We start from the raw sequence: 12,130 nt of genomic DNA on the forward strand, positions 1-12,130 counted from the left end.
CTCGTGTCGTTACTCAACACATACGGCGCCGCGAAGAAGCCGCGGGTTGTCACTGGCTGACGACTTCGGCGAGCTCACATGGCGCGACGTCTCCGAGCAGGAAACCGAGGAGATTGCTCGCCACCGCAACGGCGGCGTCACGCGTGTCCGAAGCGCGTGCTGCTTGCGCTTAACTCACCGCCGTCCTTGGCCGGACAGCACCTCGTAGTACGTTTCGCTCTGGCCTTTCCGTCCTTCCTTCCTTATTTTTTTGTCGCGCGTACACTCGACCAGTTTGCATGCACACAAATGGGCACGTGCATCTACACAGACAATGTCATGATTTACTTCGGCTAAGTGGAGTGTTATTTATTTATTTATTTATTTATTTATTTATTTATTTATTTATTTATTTATTTATTTATGGGTTCTTACATGCGAAAATCACGATACGATATGGTGTGCAGCAAGAAGTTATTGAGAGTAATTAAGGTAGGTAGGCAAACAACCTTATTGATTCATGAAAGAATCATGCGAGGAGGTTGGAAGCAGGACGACGATGGGCCCTCGGGCCGCTGGCCGGACACTTCTGTGCTTCGGCGACCCCTTTGGCCCAGCCCACTGTCCGGAGCTCCAGTTGCGAGCTGCGCAGAGCAGCCTCCCATCGCTCCTGGTGTTCTGACCCTTGCCACGGTGGCTTGGGTTCGTTGGGGCAATTAGGAAGTTATTGAATAATAATTTTATAATAATATTTCGCGTTTAACGTCCCAAAACCGCGATATGATTATGAGGGACGCCGTAGTGGAGGACTCCGGAAATTTCGACCACCGGGGGTTCTTTAACGTGCACCTAAATCTTAGTACACCGGCCTCGAACATTTTCGCCTCCATCGAAAACGCAGCCGCCGCGGCCGAGATTCGATCCCGCGACCTTCGGGTCAGCAGTCGAGCGCCATAACCACTAGACCACCGTGGCGGGTTATTGAAAGTAATTAAGAGTAACTGAAAGTATCTGAGAGTAAGTGAGAATAATTGTGAGTAACCCTAGATGCTGTCGAAATAGTGCACTCGTTAAAATATAGTGCAGACGTAATGGCTTTCGCCGTCGTCTTAGCGTGCGATAAGGGACCCTGATTATTTCTTAAGTTTTACTTAACAGCACACTGAGGCAGAAAGCGAAGGTAGGCAAACATGCTGCCCGCCCATGACATTCCTGCTTGCCGATCGCATTCCGGCTGCCTTTAATAGGAAAATAGCTGCAGCCCCGAAGCCATGCGTCAGTCCGGCCGAATGCCTTTCCAAAGTGAACGCATTGACATGCATGACGCGGCTGAGAGACGACCGGGCAACTTGCACGGGCTGATGCCACACCGACGACGTTCGTGAAGGCGCGCGTTTCATTCGGCGACAACAACTGTGGCGGCCGCTGGGTTTTCCATGCCTCATTTACATCTTCATTGGCCGTGCGCCGAGCGATTAGAACAGCTCAGGCCGAAACTGCTATCGGCCACCGTTCTTTCCCTGCATTTCTTGCTATTATAAGTTTCCGCTAGTGATCTATAATTATCCGGGGCTCTGGAACTTTCCGGAAAGGCAGCGCGTCCAGAAGCTAAGAAGGGGATCTGTGACGTCTTCCTTCTTTCACCGTTTCCTCGCGCAATATGCCTCGTATTAAGAACGCGAGATCCGTACCACTGTGCTCAGTGTTTGCGAGTAATTAAGCACGCAAACTGAAATCCGTGACTTCTGCAGACTTCATGGCCTCACGTAAGAGAACTATCGAGCTCACTGAGAATCCGCAGACTGACACGAAACGGCTGAAGCTTGGTTGAGCACCATTGCGCGCCTCGTCCGCCACAGTGGCTATGGTGCTTGGCTACTGACCCGAAGGTCGCGGGTTCGATCCCGGTCGCGGTGGTCGCATTTCGATGGAGGCGAAATGCTGGAGGCTCGTGTACTGTGCGATTTAAGTGCGCACTATATAAGAAACCCCAGGTGTTCGTAGTTATCCGGAGCCCTCCACTGCGGTGTCTGTAATAATAATAATAATATGGGGTTTAACGTCCCAAAACCACGATATGATTATGAGAGACGCCGTAATGGAGGGCTCCGGAAATTTCGACCACCTGGGGTTCTTTAACGTGCACCTAAATCTGAGTATACGGGCCTCAAACATTTTCGCCTCCATCGAAAATGCAGCCGCCGCGGCCAGAATTCGATCCCGCGACCTTCGTGTCAGCAGTCGAGCGCCATAACCATGCACTAGACCACCGTGGCGGGGCACTGCGGTGTCTCTCATAGCCCGAGTCGCTTTGAGACGTTAAGCCTCATAAACCGACCAAAATTGCGCTCTTCGACGGAAACATTTGCACCACTTTGCTCTGGTTTCTTCATTTCGGTAATAGCTGAAATTGGGAATCTAAACAGTTGAAGAAAATTGGTCCACGGCCGCGGTCAACGAACAAGCCGTCGATTTAAGGGAGCACGGATAGCAAAATTTTTGTTTGCGACTTTTAATCATTAGTTATTAGTGCTGCGTCTAATAACCCCGATATTTAATCGTGAATGCTCTAACATATCCTATAATTAATGCTAGCGACATTGATTATGACCACTTTCTTGAGCTTGAAATTTTATGCCAGTGATCCTTTCAACGCTCTCGATTTGGTGCCTTCTTTCCTTTTCTACAAGCAACCGACCGTTCACGAAGACCACACTGAATCATCATTTATCTTCATTCAGAAGCGCTCACCGCTTGCGTCATTTGCAAAGACGCTTGTGCCAGTAGTGCGTGTACACATGCTTGGTATATGAAACTTTGTATGGGAACGCGCATGGTCGCATCACAAGTCTGTACACTTCAGCGCAACGTGGCTCGAGGGCTCCGCCGCAGCGCCTGTCTCGATGGTACGATTACAAGGCGCAGTGACGTCATGCGGTCGGTCAAGCGTACGCTTTTTTTCCCGGACCGGCAGCGCCGGCTGCACCTGGCTGCACGGTGTCGTGGAAGGACACGCTGACGTCGACTTCGCCGGCTTGTTTGTCCAGCGGCCTCGGACATCGCGAAGGCTGCGCACTTCGTGTTGCTGCCACGGGCGTTCATTCGCTCGGGATTTGGATAATCTCCAAGGGGAGCGCGAATAGAGAGAATAAAAGGTTAACGAGATTAATTGTCCGGCTGGCTTCTCCGCACTGGCGGAAGGGCAACACTGTTCAGAAGATTCCGTGTGCACTGCCGTACAAAGAGTACGCGGTATTCTTCTTCAATCGCTTGCGACCCAATCGCTATATTTAGCTCCAGGTGCTAATGTCGCAGTGAACGTGCTCAAGTACGCGTTTGTTCTAAAGTACGGGCTTGCGTCTCGAGAATCATCGAGCCGCCAATGAGGCATGCGAGATTATGCTATCATTGTGCAACATATACACGCAAGCGAACATTTCGAGAGAGATCTGTCTAGCTGGGTTGAACAACTCTAGAAGCAGGAGTGAAGCTTAGTAAAACTTGTCGTTGGGCTAGTTGGTACATGCTTACTGAAATACAAGAAAGATGCGTACCATCGAGGAAGAATTTAAAGACAGAACAGAAGAGGGCGCCACTCGCAACTAACTTTATTCTCAGAACAACAGCGACATATATAGTCGTAGCAACCATGAGCACGCACATCGCTTCACATGCTCGTCAAGATAGCACGCGATAAGAATGACAAGAACGACTTAACCAAAAAAAAGATTCCAGGAAACTAAATTCACCACCACGCAGAACAACAGATGTGTCACACAGACATATCTCTCTCTCCTTTTTAATATAGTACGCTTCCACGATTTCACGCGCTAGGGTATCATTACTCTTCTCCAAGAACGGATGCACTGGAAAACCCAGGCTCACACGCAAGAACTGCAATGCACGGGCAACTGTGCTGAAAGTCACAACCAATTTCACGATCTAGGAACCTTGCTAAAGCGAAAACACGAACCAACTACGGGAATAAATTATTACAATTTCAAATTCCAAATCTCCTCAATGAAGAACATGCGCTATTTGATATTATGGGACATTCTCTAACTCTGTCAACATTTAGAAAAAAAATCAAAACGGTACTTTCTCGGCAAGTAATTTGTTTCGTTCGAGTGCTACGTAATATTATTTTCATTCATCTATTTGTTGCTGTGCTATCAAAAAATATCTGGCTCCAATTATTAAAAAAAAAAAAGCGTGCATCTATACATCTTCATTTTGGAACAGCGCAAAGGGCGAAAGACTTAACAACGCGAGCGCTGTCTTCTTCTGTGTTTTTCGTCTTTTGGGTTGTTCCAAAATAAACCCGAACCAACTAGTCCAACTCTCCCTGTTGCTGCATTTTCATTCGTGTTTCTACTTATTCGAATTATTGCACTTTATTATGCTGTATAGAACTAGTTCATTTGTAATTGTGACATCTATGTACAAGCACATTTATATGTGTATATATGCCTGTGTGTGTTTTACTTTTATTTTTATTTTTTTTTTCTGCAGTCGTCCGCTGTTGTCTGCTGTACTCGTGGTGCCCGGAGCCTAGTCCGGCGTGTCTAAACACGCCTTTTGTTCCGGCACCATGACAATTCATGTCTCATGTATTGTCAAAAGCGTAAATAAACTTCAAACTTCAAACTACTCACGGATTGAAACAGGACAATTCAGGGCTAAGTAACGAACATACTTTCGTTTCCACCGTCTTCAATTCGAGTCATAGCGGCGCAATTTCGACTCGAACACGTAGATCGAAGCCAACATTATCTTTAGAGACCAAATTCGTCGCTACATGACGTGGTTATTTCGAGCAATTGCGCATACCAATCGTTATACAAAAAATTTGATGTCCTGTTTGAATCCGTGAGTAGTGCACTCGTGCTTGTCATCTAAGCTCCACGGCGAGGCAGTGCTCCTTGTTTTACGGCGATAGTAGTGCGTAAGTTACGGCCAAAAATATGTGGGCCATCTAAAGAAAGCTCGCGCAGGTGATAATGTAGCGTGGAGCAACGTCACTGTTATTTTTATTCAATTTCCGAATGCCGATTTGCAAACAGTCGGGAAGTCCGCGCACCCTTTACCGCGCAAGCGTTGCGATCGAAAAAGCCTAGTGCCGTGGACAAGCGGCGTCAGAGCCCGTAGCAAAGTTTGTTCGGGATTCTGTTAGCCAAATGGAAAGTACACTAACAAAAAAAAATAAAAATAATACAACAGAACCATCCGAGACTGTGGAGTGTTTTTTCCAGTACCAAAGGCGCCACTCGCGCGTAGGAAGAGATAAGCATCGTGTAGTGAGGAACCGATACGTTGCTTACCTTTGGCGCAGGTTTTACTGGTTCTGAAAGCCGCTGGAGGCGCAAGGACAGGGGAAAGCACAGATCGGGCAGTCCTTCCACGGACAAATACGTAGAATAAAAAAAAAAGAAAACAGCGCTTCACCGACTTTTCTTCACGCTGCTGTGGTCACGCCGTATTTACAACAGCTGCTGCTGTGCCACCTTTGGATGTTACGAAAAAGAAAAGAAAAACGCGTTTCAATGCTTGCATCACATTTCTGAGTACATATGGGCTGTGTTCTCTTAATACAGCGCATTCCGTTCATTGTGCGAAAAACGAACGAAAAATGGAGAGAGGCATGCATGGAGTGGTCCAAAGCGTTATGTTGAATGATGTACAGCGCTAATTTTACATTTCCTTTCTGTTTTTGTTTGAGCATGGTTGCAATTCTTTTTTTTATCCGTCATCCCATCACGTGTTTTGTTTACACTCGAATGACCGTCCAGTCACTATTGTGGACGAATTCAGATGCATGGCAACTTTTCTAGTGGTTTATAGACTTGCGTTTAGTTGTGCGAAAAATAAGCAGTCAACTAAGGAAATGAAGTGAGAGTGGTCATAGCTGCAGACAAATGTACAACCGAACCGCGACCTCGTTACACGTGTAATAAGGGCGCAGTTTAAGCGAATACAGTCCCAATAAGTTTCCCATTTCATCAGCATGCTTTGTTCATGCCTTCTTCGCTTTCAGTGCGTTAGCCATCATCCCACTTAATACGTTTTCCCTCATTTTCGGGCTTTTTTTAGCTTATTTCAGTGTTACATACACTAGATAATGCTGAGGATAACAAAAAGCAAAATTTAAGTATGTAAAAAAATGTAAATCGCAAAAAGCACATCACACTTCGGCACTTCGTCATACGTAACACTAATGAAACTTCCGAGGTCATTCCAACAGTGTTTACATCAAATCGTACGGTATTAAATTGACACACCAGTGCAAGTACGACCATAGAGTTTCCTAAAATGACGTAGAGGGAACTCTGGCGCTGCGATCGTTCAGCCACCATGGGAATGATGGGTAGTACACGGATTTGCCTAGTCTTCGTGCTTGTGGGCTTCGAACGCACTTGTGGCTTTGTTTATTGCTATGTTTTGGCTTTCTTTCGGATAAAAGAATGGATCGTTGTGAATTTCGTGACCAGATTTGAATCGGTGAGCCTAAAGAAGTTAAAGTGGTGAAGTGAAACTGCTGATTTTTGCTGAACTTCGTTTTGCGACAAAGCGGATGCAGGCGACGCGGAGCCAAACGGAGCCGAAAGAACGAAGTTTAGACAAATCCGTGTACTACCCATGATTCCCATGCTGGCTGAAGCGCGATGCATTGCAGCTCCCATAGACACTAGCGCCAGAGTTCCCTCTAGTAAGTATTGTAGGAAACTCTATGAGTACGACCACCGGGATAAAATTAGCAAATAATAATTGTTTGCTAAATGAATAACAAGGCAGGAACACGAGAGAGAGAAACAGAGCTGACACGAAGAAAACAGCGCAGAAAATCCATGCACGCGGATGAAAAACGCGCTGCACGAAGAGTGTTCATTTCCTCGATTTCTTTTTTTCTGCTGCCGTATATGAGCAGTCCGGTGTATTTCCGTCTAGCAACCTTGATGCCAACTTCGTGTGCGAATAATGGTGCACGCGCAGTCATATGCGCTACGAATATCGACATTGTGCTAAATGGTGCACTCGTGCAACTCTTAAATTATGGTAGGGTCCGCCTCGTACGAACATTTAAGAAACGCCGGTTTCGTTCTGCCAAAGCAGCCGCACACACATCCGCTCTGTGCATTGGGAGGATGAGAATTCATTCGCGCGACAACAAAAGGTCGCTCGCTCTTTCCGGTGTCCTTGTGCTCTCTATAATCGTGAGGGAACGCTTACTATGAGAAACGAATAATAATAATAATAAAAACTTGGCTGTTCGTTGGAAAGCGTTGAACGTTTCCGTTCCTTTCGACGAGTGAGGTAACAAACGGAGTTCTATGATTAGCCTACACAGTGTAAACTGACGCCGCTTCGGTAAGTTTGATATCAAAAGAAAACATCGTTGCGGCTTTCTCTGAAGCGTACAAGGGTCTTTAGAGACGCCACAAAAGGCTCGTTCTAAGCACTCGCTCTACGTAAGCTGCGTGCTCCAGGACTGGCCATGAGTCACATTGCGACCGATGGGTTAATAAATGTTCACAGCGTCCCTTATCGCATATTAAGACGACTTGCCGGCGAAAGACATTACGTGTGCACTATTGTAACGCTTGTACTATTTCGACGTCATTTTCAATTACTTACAATTCTTAAGAGCCCAAAATGTCTCCCTAATTACTCCCAATTACTGCTTAATTAGTCTCAATTACTTCTTACTTCACCTTGTAGTGATTTAGGGAAGATTAGAGCAACGCGGAAAAAAGGATACGTGAGACACAGTAAACAATTCAGTCGATGGTTTCCGGAGGTGCTTTACAACTCTTCAGCTAATAATTAAAAGTTGAGTAATTAAACATAACTAATTAGTTAGCTAAGGGGAAAATAAAAAAATAGCCCGAGTAACTGTAGGACATCGCGAATAGTATGCGTTCGGTTCGATTCGCTTCCGACGCGTCTTTCAAATGTAAAGTATTGGCTCAAGTTACTTGGGACGACCGGTATACTACATGCGCAGCTGAGACATGATTGGTGACCGCGGTGTTCTATAGTGCGGCAGCCTGCTTCCGAATTATAAAGGCGAATCACTTGCAGCACCCAAACCCCTTTCTGCACGCTCACTTATGAAGAAAAGCGAAAGAAGGATGCCTGAGACACGGGATGTTTCATACTCTACGTTACGTCACACGCGGTGCCCAAGACTAAAGATGTAAAGAATTCTAGTTGGAAAACCGAACGAAGCACCCAGGCGGTTCGAACGGCCGTGCACTCTATGGGCGGATTGCCGCGTACTCTCCTCGGCGAATGTGACGTTAATGGCGCATCAGGCACATGCTTGCCGCCTTCTTCACGTGCCGTAACATGACAACGGATCGGAACACGAGCCTGAGACAAATGGCTCGCAAATGAGCCTCCCTCGAGCCAGTGAACAGGGTTGGGCTATTGTCACGGCCGCGCAACACAAGGAGCTGTGACTCACACACAGGCAGAACCCGTGCCAAGTGCTTCGAGCGCCGCGTGGGAAGCGTTATTGCACCGGCCTTATGGCGAGCCATCGGCGATGAGTCAAAGAACCTCTCCGCCCCCGGAAGCAGCTCCGCATGGCTTCTATCTTGCCCCACTGGTTTGTGAGTCAAGTTCAGTTGTAATAACAGACCCACGCCAGAATGGTACGGAAAGTGACCCGGGTAACTGGAGTACGAGCGCGTTGGAAATTTTGTTTCTTTCTTATAGACGTAAGAATATGGGAAGTACGTTCGACGGTTGTGTATTTGGATCACACACACCTAACGAGCACGCGTGGCATGCATGGATACGCGTGTCGCGTACACCCTCATTGCAGCGATGAAGTGTTGAATGACTCAGGGATCCATGGCGGCCGTGCATATATCAAGGGGTTGCCTCTGTCGCTCGTTTGCTTACGGCGACATGCGTCCCATCGCCGTTGCGGTGTGCCACGTTGTCGTGACAGGGCGTGAAGGGTGGGGTTTCTTCAAAGGGCACGTGACTCACAGACTATCCCCCTTTTGTTTCGCGTTGCTGCGAGCGAGCGAGGAACTTTATTGAAAAAGACCAAAGGGATCGGGATCAGGGGCTGCGAGAGCACAGTTCTTTTACTTTCAGCTTACGATGTTTAAGCGTTGTTTACATTTGTGGGAATTCACGAAACGCGGATGTGCTACAGAGCGCATATGAAAAACATTATTCACTTCTTGGTATATTATGCGAGTTAATTAAGGTGGCAAACTGAGCTAGCTGTGTGGTGTTCATGAAGAAGTTCGTGCAGCGCGCACGAGTAGGACCGAGGACGAGTCGGACCGGCGGCTGTTCTCTTCGTCCTATTCGTAAGCGAGTCAAGTTGGCGAGAAAGAGGTGCCGCCTTCATTTCACTTGTCACACTTTAGCCGCAAAGTCTACCCGGGTTTATTCAGCTTCAGTGTTATAAAGGGCTGCAGAAAATAATTAGCAGACAAGAGTGAAAATACACTTAGCATGCGGCATAGAGCTGAGACACCACGATTTACCTTCGAGTTAGCCAACATTCGCAAGCCGGGTGAATAACGTATCCTTGTCATTCACTGGACAACAGCTGAATGGACTTGTTTACTTGCACACTCCTTTTAGTGCACGTGAATGCGTGTGTTTGTGCGTGTCTATCTACACATTACAGGAGGTAAAAATTCCGGGGCAAGGGGGATACTCTCTATAGCTGCGCCAGTAATGCTGTCGACTTCTCATTGCCTAATGAAGGTGTCTTTTGCAGGGCGAGTGGACAACGAGACGGCCGCCACGATGCAGCTTCCCCGCTGCGGCGTCCGGGACAAAGTTGGCTTCGGTCTGGACGCTCGACGGAGAAGGAGGCGTTATGCGCTGCAGGGTTCCAAGTGGGCCAGCAACGAGCTCTCGTATCGCATCAGCAAGTACCCGCGCCGCGTCAAGGACCGAGTTGCTGTCGACAAGGAGATTGCTAGGGCCTTCAAGGTGCGCAGGCAACGAAGATCTCACATTTAAACTGCGGCCCAAACCACGACGACGATGGTGTACATATACATGCGTTGTTCGAGGTGTTTGTCGCTATTGGAAGCAAGACGAAAACACAACGGAAGTAGAGCGACGAGACGATGTCGAGAGTATACAGCACGGATAAAAATGGGATGGAAAGACAGGGAGCTTAGCTATATAATCCAAAGTAGCGCGTTGTAATGCACTCTTCAGCTTGCTTCAGTACGCGTCTGCTCATGAAATAGCGATGAAAAATTAGACGCCAGTTCTATACGTAATTGGATGCTTAAAGAGAACGGAGACGCGCTGTCTCGTTTCTGCGTAACATTCGACGTAAGCTTCGACCAGCGCTATTTCGGTCAGCGGGTTTCTTCCCGTTCTTTTTTACGCCGGAGCTGTTATGCCCGACGTTTTTCCGGTTGGCGATGTAGACAAAGAACTATCATCATCATGCCGGTGCGCGCTCGCTTTGTCATCTTATGCCTCGCTCCCCGAACACGTGCGCTGCGCGCTCTCTCCCGCTGAGCCAATTTGTCCGGCTTGGGATGCAATAACTCGGATGGGAGAGAACGAGTACAGAGAGAGAGATATATAAAAAGAAACGGGAAAGACATTCACAGAGAGATAACGAGACAGAAAGACACAAAAGAAGACGTAGCGAAAACAGAGATCAAGACAGAAACAGAAAGAAAAGGAGAAAGAGAGGAAAGAAAGAGATAGAGAGAGAGAGAGAGACAAAAAAGAAATTTTAATTAATTAAGCTACTTTGTGCTGTGATTACCAAGCGATACCCAATCGAACCCGATCGATACCTAACTAATACTGGTGATTTACAATGTGATCACTTGACCACTTCGTGCATCGGCGTGTGAATGCACGTGTGCCTAGACAAACCAGGACCAGCCGAGTGCCGACCAGCTGTGCTGTGCGACTCGGTGCAAGCTGCGCGAATTCTTTTTAATTAATTGGTTTAAGGAGAGGTTCGTGCATATGTGTGGCTCCGGCTACTTCTCATCTCTTTCATGATAGTTTTTATCGTGAACTTGTCAGCAATCACAAAAGAGTACAAATTTACACGTGAGTGGATATTCACATACCTAATCCCAGTACTACAATATAATTGTACGCGCAGCACGGGGAGATCACAAATAATAAATATTCACGCACACAAAACGTCTTCACGTAACAGAGGAGTTCATCAAGATGTTCACAGGGCAGACACTGGGCACTTGCAAATTTTTCTCCTAATGCCGCACTCTAAGTGCAACTGTGATTATCGCGAAAACAAATGCTGCATAGCTACGAAAACACGAGAAGCGTGTGAGCAGGAGTACCTGTAAACACGAATACGTAGCAATGTGAAAAACAATTTTTATTTGATTTAGTATCTTTCTGATATTTTTTATTCCTCCAAAAACTGCACTGTTTGGAAAACTTTCTGTTGGCCGTGTTCTTTGTTGCCGTCTCTCGCAGATGTGGTCCGACGTGTCACCGCTGACGTTTACGCACAAAAAGACGGGCCCCGTGAACATCGACATCCAGTTTGTGCGCGGAGAGCACGGCGATGGCGACCCTTTCAACGGACCAGGGGGAACCCTGGCGCACGCCTTCTTCCCGCGCTACGGCGGAGACGCGCACTTCGATGACGAAGAGAAGTGGACCATAGACGAGTACACAGGTGCGCCCACATCGCGTGAGACGTATTTTATATTTACAGTTAGCTTCTCACGGGCCATCATGGTTTCGTTCAAGTACGTAAGTGGCGCTGGCATAACTGTTGTCTCGAGGCCGGTGTGAGGCGAAGGGAAGGACGTCGACCCTGATGGTCTAACGGCGTCGGCCGAGCGGTGCGCGTTTTACCTGCATCCTGGTCTTAATTGAAGCCTGAACACATTCCACTACAAGTCCTTGGAGCAACAACACACACATGGTGTGAACATTGCTACCTGTGGGGCCAGCATCATTTGAATTTGCCTGCAATTAACTCGCGCACGAAGCGAGTGGTTTGGCGGATATAGCGTCCCCTGGCCGCTTACTCTAAGTGTTATTGTGTGTCCGTGTGATCTAATAGGGGAAGAACGTTAGGAGCAAACAGGTCAAGCATATACGGGAGTCAACACCATGCGAAACCTGTTGGCACTCTCGATAAGCTGTAGAAGATGAC

General features: G+C 47.4%; 1 protein-coding gene across 1 annotated transcript in view; it reads left to right on the top strand.

Moving 5' to 3' along the window:
• LOC119388217 (stromelysin-3) overlaps nucleotides 1-12,130 on the top strand; it is a 40,488-nt gene that overhangs the window by 10,769 nt on the left and 17,589 nt on the right. Inside the window, exons 3-4 of the mRNA XM_037655884.1 lie at nucleotides 9,728-9,945; nucleotides 11,440-11,644. Coding sequence (XP_037511812.1) covers nucleotides 9,728-9,945; nucleotides 11,440-11,644 — 423 coding nt within the window. The remainder of the gene's footprint in view (nucleotides 1-9,727; nucleotides 9,946-11,439; nucleotides 11,645-12,130) is intronic.

This window comes from Rhipicephalus sanguineus, chromosome 3 (assembly GCF_013339695.2).
Source record: "Rhipicephalus sanguineus isolate Rsan-2018 chromosome 3, BIME_Rsan_1.4, whole genome shotgun sequence".
Lineage (NCBI taxonomy): Eukaryota > Metazoa > Arthropoda > Arachnida > Ixodida > Ixodidae > Rhipicephalus > Rhipicephalus sanguineus.